Source organism: Sus scrofa, chromosome 8, assembly GCF_054392235.1.
Source record: "Sus scrofa isolate SSC_HxYL_T2T_F1_AM1 chromosome 8, Sscrofa_HxYL_maternal_Yorkshire_Landrace_v2.0, whole genome shotgun sequence".
Taxonomy (NCBI): Eukaryota; Metazoa; Chordata; class Mammalia; order Artiodactyla; family Suidae; genus Sus; species Sus scrofa.
This window is the reverse complement of record NC_139390.1, coordinates 87,291,238-87,304,898: the sequence shown is the minus strand read 5'-3', so window position 1 is coordinate 87,304,898 and position 13,661 is coordinate 87,291,238. Positions and strand designations below refer to the sequence as shown.

At 41.2% G+C, this 13,661-nt stretch overlaps 1 protein-coding gene across 18 annotated transcripts in view; it reads left to right on the top strand.

Annotated features, from left to right (window-relative positions):
* Positions 1 to 13,661, top strand: part of ARHGAP10 (Rho GTPase activating protein 10) — a 349,411-nt gene that overhangs the window by 178,956 nt on the left and 156,794 nt on the right. For all 18 annotated transcript variants that reach the window (XR_014812815.1, XR_002346408.2, XR_014812818.1 and 15 more), the window contains 3 exons: positions 4,334 to 4,415; positions 6,356 to 6,401; positions 9,124 to 9,189. Coding sequence is in view for 13 of the 18 variants with exons in the window: in XM_084972711.1 (XP_084828837.1) it covers positions 4,334 to 4,415; positions 6,356 to 6,401; positions 9,124 to 9,189 (194 nt within the window). In the remaining 5 variants the exon portion in view is untranslated. The remainder of the gene's footprint in view (positions 1 to 4,333; positions 4,416 to 6,355; positions 6,402 to 9,123; positions 9,190 to 13,661) is intronic.

The following is a 13,661-nucleotide window of genomic DNA, read 5'->3' as shown; positions in this document are numbered from 1 at the left end:
TGGAGCTGCAGCTCCGGCCTATACCGCAGCCCCAACAAAGCAGTCTCTGAACCATGTCTGCAACCTACACCATGGCTCATAGCAATGCTGGACCCTTAACCTACTGAGCAAGGCCAGGGATTGAACCTGCATCCTCATGGATACTGGTTGGGTTTGTTTCCACTGCGCCACAAGGGGAACTCCATAAAGCTATCCACTTTCTCTTATGTATTTGCCATGGCCTCTTGCTGTACATTTTATACTTTAGTTCGTTTAATGACGTATTACATGTTTAACTCCATCTACTTTTTTGAGACATCTTGAGGCATTTTCTCTTCTTTACAAGAATGGAACATTCATGCAGGCCTGAGACCCTCGGTTGTAAATATTGTTTTGTCACTTAACCGATGTAAAGAAAAACATTCATGCCATCTGAAGTTTTCTCTCACAATTTTAATTAACTCCCCTGAGCCCAGTGTGGGTTACTAAGAATAAGGGCCAAAATCTTCACGTCCCAGTTGAGGAACTTCTTAAAACAGCCTGGTTTTCTGGGCAGCTTGCCTTGATTCCTGCTCCAGAAGGATGCTGAGCATGGCAGAGTGGGAGGAAGGGAAAGCTTGGTTGTGTGCTCCGAAGTGCCAAGGTGATGGCAAAGCTGGGCCAATGCTGACATGTTTCCGGTAGACAGTCAAGGGCTATTTTGCTGTTCAGGAGTGGGGTTAGGGAATTACAAGTGCTTTCTTGCCACAAAATTCATAATCTGGGGGGAAAATGGTTACTGTCAAGAGCCTATCAGTTGCAGCTGTGGTTACTTGGTAGTGAACTTGAAGCTGCTAACTTCTCAGGCTTTATAACCATCATGGGGGGAAGAAGCATGATGCCTGCGGGTGTGTGTTTGTATTTGGCACGGTGCTTTTGGAGTATCGCGTGCTTTCTAGTGCTTTATAAAAATCGTAGTGATTATTGAATTACACTTGATTCCTGCAGCTCGCCTTAGTTGTAAATGATTATCCAATAGTTGAAAATGAGCTGAAATGCTGTTACAGGAGTGGTAGCTTTAAAAAGTATGTATAGTATCAAACAGGATTGAATATTTACTTTCTATTTCAACCATCTGTTTCTATTTGCAGTCGTCTGTGGTTTGGAGTATTCCTGCCTTTTCATCGCTTGCCAGAAAAGTTCATTTTAATACTTTTGATCAAACATACAATAGCTGCGTCATTTGAGAAACCACTACAGTTTGAGGAAATATTAATGGCTTTTCTACCTGGTACTCGGTCTCAATATTAAGAGTTTTCTGGTGGAATCTCTAAATGTCTAAATAAACTGAACTGAGAAGGATCAGCATTTGGCCCTGAGCACCAACTCAGGGCTCTAAGAAAATAGGAAGAAAATACCCCCAAATGGTTAACAGTGCTGTCTTCTTGGAAGTATAATTGGAATGGGGTGAAAAATGACTTTCTGGTTTCATTCTGTCCATGCCTGGGTAACAGTGAACATGTATCTCTTTCTAAGAAAATTTTAATTCACTTTTAATTTAATTTTTATTGTAGTAGAGTTGACTTAAAATCTATTAGTTTCAGGTGTACAGCAAAATGAATCAGTCCTACATATAAGTATATCCACTCTTTTTTCCCATATAGGTCAATACAAACTTTTGAATAGATTTTTCCCTGCTATATATTAGGTTCTCATTAATCATTTCTTTTATACAGTGGTGTGTTAGCTGTTATTCCCACAAGTCTTCCCTTTCCCCAGTGGTTTCACCTATTATAACCCTAAGATTGGTTTTGGAATCTGGGTGTTTATTTCTGTTTTATAAATTATGTTTCTTTGGTGTCTTTTTTTTTTTATTAGATTTGACATATAAGTGCTATCATATGATATTTGTCTTTCTCTGACTGACTTCACTGAGTGTGATAATCTCTAGGTCCATCACCCATGTTGCTGCAAATGGTCTTATTTCATTCTATTTCATTTTTATGGCTGAATAATACTCCATTGTGTGTATGTACCACATCTTCTTTATCCATTCCTCTTGCTGGACATTTAGGTTGCTTCCATATCTTGGCTATTGTATATAGTGCTGCATGTATCTCTTTTGTAAACAAAAGTTTAATCATGACTACCGCCTCACACCCATTAGAATGGCTACTCTCTTCCCCCCCCCCCAAAAAAGAGAGAGAGAATAAAATAACAAGTGTTGGTGAGAATATAGAGAAATCGGAAAACCTGTGCACTATTCTTGGGAATGTACAACCCTGCAGCTGCTATGGAAGAGCAATGTGGCATTTCCTCAAAAAATTAACAATAAAATGACCATTTGACCCCTCTCATGAGGCAAACTCTCTCTCCCCACTCACGGAATACTTTTGTGCTCCAAGTGTGTGGATTTCTCTACACTAAGCAATTCTCTAGTTCTCTGTGGAGACTAAGTGTCCTATGGTTTAACTCAGTTTTGACAGTAGCTAGAGTTCCAGAAGACCCCACAGATGAAGGGCTCAAGATTGTCCCCTACTGGAGATCCCCCAGTAGTGCAAAGAGTTCGGTGGTGTCTCTGGAGCACCAGGATGAAGGTTCGATCCCTGTCTGGCACAGCGGTTAAGGATCTGGCATTACTGTAGCTGCCGCTTAGGTCGCAACTGTGGCTTGGATCTGATCACTGGCCTGGGAATTCCATCTGCTGCGGGGCAGCCAAAAATGGGGGGAAAAAAAAGATTGCTCCCTGTCATCTCAGATGTCAGTCACAAGTTCCAGTTGTTAGCTGTGCTTTTAACTATCAGTAGGCATTCCAGTGACCCTGTCCTCGAGTTTGATACTTGGCTAAAATGGCTCACAGAACTCAGGTAAACAGTTTGCTTGCAGTTGCTGCTTTATTACAAAGGATTTTTTTTTTTTAAAAGGGGAACAAGTGAATAGCCAGATGAAGAGAAGTTTGGGGCAGAGTATGGAGGAGGAAGGGGCTTGAGCTTCCACGTCTTCTCTAGGTGTTCCCCCTCCCAGCGTCTCCAGGAGCTCACCAGCTGGCAAGCTCCCTGAACCCTAGAGGTTTTTATGGAGGCTTCACTGCACAGTAGCAACTGATGAAATCATTGGTCCTTGGCTTTGGAAGCCAGTATCCCGCCCCTACCTGCTCCAGGAAGGTATATGAACGGGGTGCAAGTTCTAACCCTCTAATCACGTAGTTGGTTCCCCTGGCAGTCAGCCTCCATCCCGAGGTTCTCCAGGAGCATCCAGCCCCGTCAGCTCATTAGTATACAAAATGACACTTAACCATTTCACAGATTCCAAGGGTTTGGGGAGCTGTGTGCCAGGAGATGGGCTCAGCGACCAAACATATATTTATCACATTATTCCCAACAACTCCACTTCTGGATATGTATCCCCCCAAATTGGAAGGAGGGTCTCGTGATATCTGTATGCCTGTGTTAACAGCAACATTGTTTACAGTAGCCAAAAGGTGGAAACAACTCAGGTGTCCCTTGATGGGTGAATGTATAAGCAAAATGTGGTGTATACATGTAATGGAGTACTAGGCAGCCTTAAAAAGGAAGGGAATTTGGACACAGGCTACAGGGATAAAAGTAGAGGATGCTTTACTAAGTGAAATAAGCAAGTCACAAAAAAAACAGATATTATGTGAGTCCATGTACAAAAGTTACCTGGAGTCATCAAATTCATAGAGACAGAAGGGTGGTTGTCAGGGGCTGGGAGGAGGGGAAATGGCAGATTGTTGTTTCTTGGATACAGAGTTTTAGTTTTATAGGATGAGAGGTTCTGGAGACTTACTCCACACTGCTGAACTGTGTAGTCAAAAAAAAAGGGAAGATGGTATGGTATCACTTACATGTGGAATCTAAAATATGACCCAAACGAACCTATCTACAAAACAGACCCACAGCATCGAGAACAGATTGTGGTTGCCAAGGGGGCGGGGGAGGGAGTGGGATGGACGGGGAGTTTGGGGTTAGTCGATGCAAATTATTGCATTTAGAATGGATAAGCAATGAGGTCCTGCTGTACAGCACAGGGAGCCATATCCAGTCTCTTGGGGTAGAATATGATGGAAGACAGTATGAGAAAAGGAATCATATATATGTATGACTGCGTCACTTTGCTGTCCAGTAGAATTGGAACAATACTATAAATTAACTTTAATTTAAAAAAAAAAAGTAAAACATTCGAACTATTGCCAGAAAAAAAAAGGTGCGTATGGTATGTTCTATGTATTTTATCACAACTGAAAATTTAGAAAAGAAAAAAACAGTTACCAGAATGAAACCATGGAAAGTAGAAAAGAAGGTTTGTGTTTAGCAGCCAAGAGGTCACTTGATCTGTTTCTGGTGTTTTGCAGGCCTGGCGTTTCCTTGACCATGCAGGCATTTTCCGAAGAGGAGAGGAAGCAGTGGTTGGAAGCTCTGGGTGGAAAAGAAGCTGTAAGGATAACCTCCGGTCAAGTTTTATTTCTAGTCCTTGCGCAGTGACTTGTGTCCGTTGTCTTGTTATTTTTGCCTTCTAGTATTTGAAAAAAGTTCCCTGCCAAAGCTGGTGTCAGGAATCCTCTTGCCAGCATTTAGTATTCTAGTAATTTGGCTTGAAGTAGCAGCGGCACACATGAGCATGGCGTATTGTTAGTGTTTATTTTTGATTTTTCTTGATTTGGCTGCCCAGAGGAAGTCACCTGAATTCTCGATTTCTCCTCTCCTCCTTGTCTCCGTACTTTGGATGATGAACGCAATAAATGCTTGCAATTCGTTCTGATCTCAGCGGAGACAGAACAGCAAATATGAGGCTGTGCAGGCAATATTAGAAGTGACCTCTGTACTCACTTTGCTGGATTTAACAGTTTACGATTTAGCCTGATGGTTGACAGTCTGCGATACAATGTAGCCTTCGTGAATGGGCCTCTCTGTATTCCGATTAGTTTGAGAAATAAACTAAAGGCCATGATAGAGATCCAGAGGCACAGGAATTCAGTCTGTTGGCCACTTTATTCAAGTGCTACTTTGTTTCCATTGGACTGGTGGCTTTGGCAAGTTGAGAATAGGGCAGCTCGTGTATTGAATAGGGGACTTAGGATAATTGTAGAAAATACCATAGAACCAATTTAAATAAACTCTGCTTAAAGTATTATGACCCTAAACACACCGCCAGTGCTGGTACCCTGTAGGCTTATCTGGAGGACATTTGCAATTTCAGCGGGATTTCAAATATAAAGAGGGAAAGAAAGGGGTTTGCAAAGTACAAGAGGGGTCATCTATATAGAAAGGTGTCAGAAGAGAGCTTATGAAGAGGGCAGAAGATAATGTTACCTGATGGTAGTAGGCAGCACACTGAGAGGGCAGGAAACAGGGCAGAGAGGCTAAGCAGGAATGCGTGTGGCAGTCTTGATGTGGTGTTGGAGAAATGGAAGCCCAAATTACATATTTAAAAAATAGATCCTTTACAGAAGAATGTATCATTCTTAGAGGAAAAAAAGCAGTGATCAGATTTGTGTATCATTTTCTGGTACTTAATCTCCACGTAGCCTCCGTGGTTTTATTTCTGTCTCCTTATTCTTAATTTGTCCTGGAAGTCTTTTGCTGGGAGTCCAGAGTCCTTACAGCATTGATAGTTGCTGAGATTTAAAACAGGTTAGCCTAAGCTTCTCTGGTAAAGACTGTTACACTGACCAGCACTCATCCTCCTGAGAGATTCCAGAAGCGCTTTGGAAAGTGAGTCTGTCTCTTTGCATGGCAAAGCGATGACATGACTAATTCCAGAGGAAGTAAGTTCCGTGCAAAAAAGGCACTGTGACCTTGAAGATTGACATCACTTCTCCTTTAGAGTAAAAAAGCCTAGTGATTCATTTGAAATATACAGAGAAAGGCAAATCTGCAGAAAGAAAATATTCATCTATGTATTTATGTGGGGGTGCTTAAGGCACGGCTTTGTTTTTCCTGGTGATGCGATGTGCCTTGCAAATAATTGGGCAGCCTTAGAATTCTTAAAGTAGCTTGGGAGGATCACCCTGCCATTTCAGATGTGGTTATTAAAATTATAGGCAGGAGGCATGTCTTTCTTAGGGAAATACCTGATTTTAGAAAGAGCGGTAAAGAACGTGAGCTTCATGTTCCAACGCAGCCATTTCTTTGAGCATTTCAGGTGTGTGTGAACTTCCAGTCCTGGCCCCTTCATCGTATTTTTGCTACTTTGGCGACACCTCAGGGAGAGGCAGAGTAGACTCAGAGTGCTCCTTTTTGTTACCTGACTTTGCTTTTGAGCACAGTGCTTAACCAGTATCAGTGTGTTTTTGGCACGGTCCCAGGTGTGCCTAACTAGAATCATTTTAATGGCTTTGTTAAAAACATTGTTTCCCCTTTTTCTCTTTTACTAGCTGTTCCATAGTTTTAATAGAGCCATCGTCCCAAGACCAGAAGGAAGTAAGTGCTCATTTATCAAAACGGCTATTGTCTCCCTTGCTCATGAGTTACTCTGTTTTTATTACTGATGTCCAACTCCTGCTGGGTGCTTCCCTCTCCCCTGGCTGTGTTAGTCCTCTAAGTGATACAGGCATTGTCCTACCCACTAGGGACCTCCTCTGAGTTTCCTGGATTGCTATAACCCTCACTGATGCTTCCCATCTCTGAGCTCCCCCTCACCCTGCCCAGACTTCCTCTGTAAAACCCACATGCTTTCTCTATAGTTCACTTTGATATTTCTTTTTCACTTTGTTTTTTTTTTTTAATTTTAGTTTTTTTATTTTTTTTTGGTCTTTTTAGGGCTGCACCCGTGGCACATGGACGTTCCCAGGCTCCGAGTCGAATGGGAGCTGCAGCTGCCAGCCTATGCCACAGCCACAGCAACATGGGATCCAAGCCTCATCTGTGACGTACACCACAGCTCACGGCTGATCCTTAACCCACTGAGCTTGGCCAGGGATTGAACCCGTGTCCTCATGGATGCTAGTCGGGTTTGTTACCGCTGGGCCACAACGGGATCTCCCTGATAGTTATTCTTATAGCCGTGAACAAATGAGAGTTTCAGGTATGCAACTTTGAACTTCCTAAGTCGTAAACTCCTGTAAGTGGGAACTGCTTATAAGGTCCCTGTTCCCCATCCTTCGCACCTCCACCCTTGGTGTCCTTTTACCCTTAAAATCTACTCTGTGTGGGCCATAGAAATAATATGGCATCGACCCTAGAAAATAACAACAAACAACAACTGAGCATGTTCAGATATTCTAGGGCAGTGCAGTGATTTTCACTTGCACTTCATGCACCTGAGGAAAAGGAAGTACTGTCTGGTCAGTACTCCTGATGTTTACTGAGATAAAATGAGAATATGATTCTATTTCTGGGTTCTTTATGGCTCTACTTTTTTTTTTTTTTCTTCTTTTTTTGGGCCACACCTGTGGCATAAAGGAAGTTCCCAGGCCAGGGGTCTAATCAGAGCTACAGCTGCCAGCCTACACTACAGCCATAGCAACTTGGGGTCCAAGTAACATCTGTGACCTCCACCACAGCTCATGGTAACACCGGATCCTTAACCCACTGAGCAAGGCCAGGGCTTGAAACTACATCCTTATGGATACTAGTTGGATTTGTTCCTGCTGTGCCACAACAGGAACTCCCTTTATGGCTCTACTTTTAATATCTTTGGAGGAATGAAGCTACATTTGTCATGGGTCCATAATTTGAAAGCATTGTCATATACATATGATTTCAAAATGATTATGACATGGCTGTCACTTGAGCCAACGCTGGACTAAAGGCATCTCCTTTGCCTGGCACTGGAAACTGACCAGGTGCCCTGGAAGGCTGTCAGCCTACTGAAGCACCTGATAACTCTTCCCCTCTTATTTTCCTTCTCTTTCTTTTCTTCCTTTTCCCTTTCCCCTCTTTCTCTCCTTCTCGCTTTCCTTTTCTTGTTTTTATAGAGAAATGAAAACAGGCCTTGTTTGGGAAAGGTAGTTTTCCTAAGCAGAAAGAAACACTTGCATTTTATATAAATGTTGTTTATAGGGGATCCTTTGAAAAGTAAACCATGGCCTGATTTTCCTCATTAAAATGCTCTTCAAGCTTAGCTTTAAACCTGCAAGGTTGATATTCATGAATCATTTCTGCTATCCCCTCTGAGAACCAAGAGTTAATATTTCTGCTCCCTAGTTCTAAATACAGAATAAAGCATTCACTTTCCCTGATTGCATTTTTGGAACAAGAATTGTCTTTTATGATGGTGCACAAATAGGTCAGCCTAATCGTGGTCAAATATCTGTATTAGGCAAAAAATAAAATTATGTTTTTAAAAGAATCATTTTTGCTGCATAAATCATCTGTTTTATTTATTTATATTTATTTATTTGCCCTTTTTTGGGGGCTGCACTTGTATCATATGGATGTTCCTGGGCTAAGGGTCAAATTGGAGTTGCATCTTCTGGCCCATGCCATAGCCACAGCAATGAGAGATCTTAGCTGCATCTGACACTTGCACCACAATGTGAAAAAAGATTCAAGCTCATAGCCCCAATACTTTCTTATTTATTTTTTATTTTTTTATTTTTATGGCTGAACGCATGGCGTATGGAAATTCCTGGGCTAGGGATTGAATCCAGGTGTGGCAGTGCTAGATCCTTTAACCACATAGCGGTCTGACCTAAGCTGCTTCAGTGGGGTTCTTAACCCACTGCTCCACAGCAGGAACTCCCAAATACCATATTTTGAAAGTGTTTTAAATTTTTTTTCCCTGGGTCTAAAACAAGTTTCGAGTTATGTCTCCAGCTGTCAAATCATTTAAGAACTTTTACTGATATACATAATTAAAAAAAAAAACTGTTGTTGGAATTTGGGCAAAATGTTTCTAGATAGCATCTCCTAAAGATTAGTATCACTTTCTTTTCCACTATTTAAAGAATTATATTTATTAACTTAAAAGCTGTTTTAAATTAGATTTATTTGTAAATGTTGGTAATAAAAATCCTCATATTCTACTAAATGCTCCTTTTAGTATATGCAGTTCTCGTTTACTTTAAACAGGGGCTACATAGCCTTTAGCTTTCTTTTTAAAGAGCGAAATAAAAATTAGAGTGGATGTCTAATAATTTTGTCCTCTTGTAAGAAAGTGAGTAATTGTGCCTTTAATATCTTATCACCGTATTTCTTTTAGGTGCACAGTTGGATAAGATGGGATTCACAATTCTTAGAAAATGCATCAGTGCAGTTGAAACACGAGGTAACATGATTGAATCATTTTATTCATGAAAGGCTATAGGTATGTAAAATCTAAGGGTCGTTTCAAATGCCGATTGCGTGGTTAAGTATTGTAGAATGAACGGTGTTAATGCAAATGCACCTTCTAGGTGTCAGATTCGGTTGCTCATTTACTCTGACGGGATGGGGTTTTCTTTGTTTTTACTCCTTTGCATTGAAGCATGAAGTCAGTGCTGAAATGAGAATCATTCGAAGAGTCAGCGGTGTTGGACACCCAGTCTTAATCACTTCTCGTTTACACACCAGTAAGATATTTCTGTCTTCCATTGTGCTATTGGCTTCTGGTTTAGAAATCAGTGTCATTGAGATGGCATTTACATAATATGGTAAAACTCACTGATTTTAACCATGCAAATCGGTGAGTTTTGACAAATGTCTATAGCTGTGGAACTACCACCACAATCCTAAAAGATTTCTGTCCTCCCCACCCCCCTCAACGCCCCTCCAAATTCCTTTGTGCATCCTTGCAGTCAGTTCCGCTCCCTCCTTGGCCTTTGGAAATACAGAGCTGCTTCTCTAACGCTTTAGTTCTCTCTCTCTCTCTCTTTTTTTATAGCATTTTAAATGAATGGAATTATGCAGTATGTAGTCTTTCGAGTCTGACCTCTTTACTTAGCATGATGCTTTTGAAATTCATCTTGTTGTTGGGTGTACCTTTGCTCATTTCTCTTTATTGCAAGGTAGTATTTCCTTATGTGGATATGATGCACTTGGCTTGTTCATCCACCGGTTGGTGATATTTGGTTTGTTTCCATTTTATGTTATTTATTTTTTAAAGTATAGTTGATTCACAATGTTGTGCCAGTTTCTGCCGTACAGCAAAGTGACCCAGTCATACTTGTATATACATTTCCTTTCTTATATATCTCCCATCACGGCCTGTTCCAAGAGGCTGGATGTAGTTCCCTGTGCTGTACAGTAGGATCTCATTGTGGGCTGTTTCCATTTTAAACTCTAGGAAAAAATAATCCTTCCCTCTTTTAGTCCCCTGACCAAAAGCTCAAAGATCTTTTCTTTGGCGTCTGTAAGGAAAAGCAGGGCCCTGGCCTTTGGCAGCTGTGCTAGCAGACTTTGGAGCACTAAATATTGAACACTGCAAAATAGTCTCTTTCTGGAGCGGTGAATTTCTCTTTGTGTAGAGTCTAGTAAAGTATGAATAAATTGACTATTTAAATCGCTGTCATCGATTGCGTATCCCAGTCCTACTTTGGATGACTTAGCAGGATGAGGTATTGCACTCACGTTTCCTGTCAAAACAAGGTCTTTGTTATAACGCCAGGACTGCCACCTGTGAAACGAGAGGTGGATAACAGGTGAATACGGGCTGTTTTATGATTTGGGGATTTGCCCATCGATGATAAAAATCCAAGCCACAGAAAGCTTTTCTCCCCTTCTCTCTTAAACTGGCAGTTCAGGCTGTGACAAATTTTCATTCAGTTCCACCTGCAGTGAGGTTGAGCTGACAAATTTCGTTGTTCACCTAGTGCTTCAAAATTTTCCAAAATGAGGAAAAAAAAATACTGTAATTTTCCTATCTCTCACTTCATGAGTCATGTTCTCTTTTTCCTGAGCTGCTTCATTGCATCACTTGCATGCATATTATTTTGGTAAAGAAAATTCTTTCTCAAAAGGATATAATTTTTTTATACTTCTGCCTGACCAGATAAAAATCTATCTAGAACCTTTTCTGATTGGTATGCGCAGTTTTATGGAGTGTAAGATACATTGACTGTATATAGTGGAATCTGTGTGTGTTAAATGTCTATTATAAATATGTAACTTGTTGGATGTTTCTTATAGAAGACTGAGTCGACACATTTTAAGTTAGATTTTCCTCATGTAAAAATAAACAGAAAAGCAATATTTTTCTTTTCAAATCTTCTGTTCATAAAAGTCTTCCATTACTGTAGCCCCTCACGTTTTTCTTTTCTTTTCATTACTTTTTTTTCCCCTCTTTTTTGGGGCTGCAGCTACAGCACATGGAAATTCTCAGGCTAGGGGCTGAATTGGAGCTGTAGCTACTGGCCTGCACCACAGCCACAGCAATGCCAGATCTGAACTGCATCTGCAACCTATGCCACAGCTTGTGGCATCGCCGAATCCTTAACCCACTGAGCGAGGCCAGGGATCGAACCTGCATCCTCACAGATACTAGTCAAGTTCATAACCTCCTGAGCCACAATCGAAACTCTAGGCCTTTTGTTTTTAATGAAGTAATAGATTAAACATAGAGTTTCAGGAATCAACTATCAGTCATATTCCATATGATAAGGAACCTTGTAGAATTTCTGAAGCTTTTATCCCAAATTTGGAAGTTCCCTTAGGGAATGTTGCTTTTCTTGATTTCCTCCAAATCAGATGTCGTGGTTATTTTCCTTCCTTCCTTTCTTTCTTTCCTTTTTTTTTTTTTTTAATGCTACAGGTGTTGTTGCCTCACTCTTCCCCATCAGGCTGCTAAAGCTAGTATATGGTCTTGTAATAGGAAATGGGAAATTCCCTATGGCTTAAAACAACAAGATATATTTGTCACTCAGGCATTGGTAGGAGGGCTTTGCCCATTGCTGATACCTGGGCTTCTGGGTTCCGGGTGGCCTTTCAGCAGGGCAACAGTTCTGGAAGGCTTTGGGCCAGCAGGTGAATACTTTGGCCTTGAAGTGGGTGTCATTTACTCACAGCTAATTGATCAGAAAGAGCCATGTGGCCCCAGTCAACCCCAACGAGTCTACGTAGCACAACCCTACCAGGAGCTGGAAAGTACCCAGAGAGCTGGAAATACTTGGTGGAGAGCAGTAGTGACCGCTGTGTGCTCTTCCTGGGCCCACGGGCCTAATGTCCAGAGATACTTCATGAACTCTAAATGGAGAATTATTCTTTTTCTTTTCTTTTCTTTCTTTCTTTTCTTTTCTCTTCTTTTTTTGGTCTTTTTAGGGCCTTACCCACAGCATATGGAAGTTCCCAGGCCAGGGGTCTGAATTAGAGCTGTAGCTGCCGGCCTGCGCCAGAGCCACAGCAATGCCATATCTGAGCCATGTCTGTGACCTACACCACAGCTCACGGCAACGCTGGATCCTTAACCCACTGAACGAGACCAGGGATCGAACCCACTACCTCATGGTTCCTAGTGGGGTTCGTTTCCTCTGCGCCACAACGGGAACTCCCTCGAGAATTATTTCTAATCACTGTGTTGTGTGTTTTAAACGTGACTATCATTGTGTGAAAACTACCATTTCGTATGTTTTGGTTAAAGTAATTCATGTACCTTTTACTTAACATGTTCTTTTAAAACATGACATTTAGCTTTTTAAAAAAATCAGCTTTCTTTGTGACATTACTTTGATAGTTGCAAACCATCAGACAAATATCTAAAATTTACTGTGGTCCTGAGTACCCTGAGAAAAGGTAACATTTTTAGTGTACTCACACACCCATGTAGATAGCACATATGATATATGACACGTATAATATAAAACATAATCATATGTATGGGCCTAGATGCGACTGTTAGCAGTTCCTGTACTTTTGGCATCAGAACAAACCCTGTTTCACTGCAGTGTATTAGCATCAGTCAACAGATTAGACACTTCCTTTCTATAGAGTTGTTTACATACGAAGTTAAGGCACATGTGGGGTCAGGGCTGCCCAGCCTTTATCCATTTACCAAGTGTTTGTTAATGATACGTACCAGCTCTTTCAAGGGAGGTAGTGCTTCTATTCTCCAAGCTGAAGGCCTTCCTAAAGCAGACGTTTGCAAACATTTTGCCACACAACAAAATCGCTTGGGGTCTTTGAACGGTACTGCTGTCTGGCTCTCAACTACAGTCAGTCTGATTTCATCATTCTTGGCTGTGAACTAGGAAGTGGGCATTTTAAAGGCTTCCCAGGTGATTCTCATACCTAGTAAAGTTTAGGAGCCACTGTCCTAATGGAAGACTTTCCTGTGTATTGGAGCTATGGGATACCCAGTTGTCATCTCTCTGTTTATAGTCTCCTGCTTTTAACTTCTTTTTAAAAATAACCCAAACAAAACAGAAAACTTTTGAAGAAAATAGCACAGTGTTCTTTTCCTTCTCTCAGTAACAGCTGACTTATCATAGTGGCACCCTAGTTCTCATCTCAAGCCGGTCAACCAGGGTGTTGGTTAAGGGTATGCATAGCCTTGCTCTAGGCCTTTGGGATAAACAGTAGGGTTGGTTACGTGTAATGCTTGAGCCACTAGTGGTAGACAAGATATAGATATTTGTGAGTAATTTAAGTTGTACCAGGTACTAAAATAAAAGTGTTAAATGTTTGCATGGGTCAAGAGAATTGGAAAGCATTTTGCTGGTTGATTGTGGAGTATTTGATTGTCAGTGAGGAATGGCCTTCTTTTTTTTCTTTTTGCTTTTTAGAGCTGCACGCATGGCGTATGGAGGTTCCCAGTCTAGGAGTCCAGTC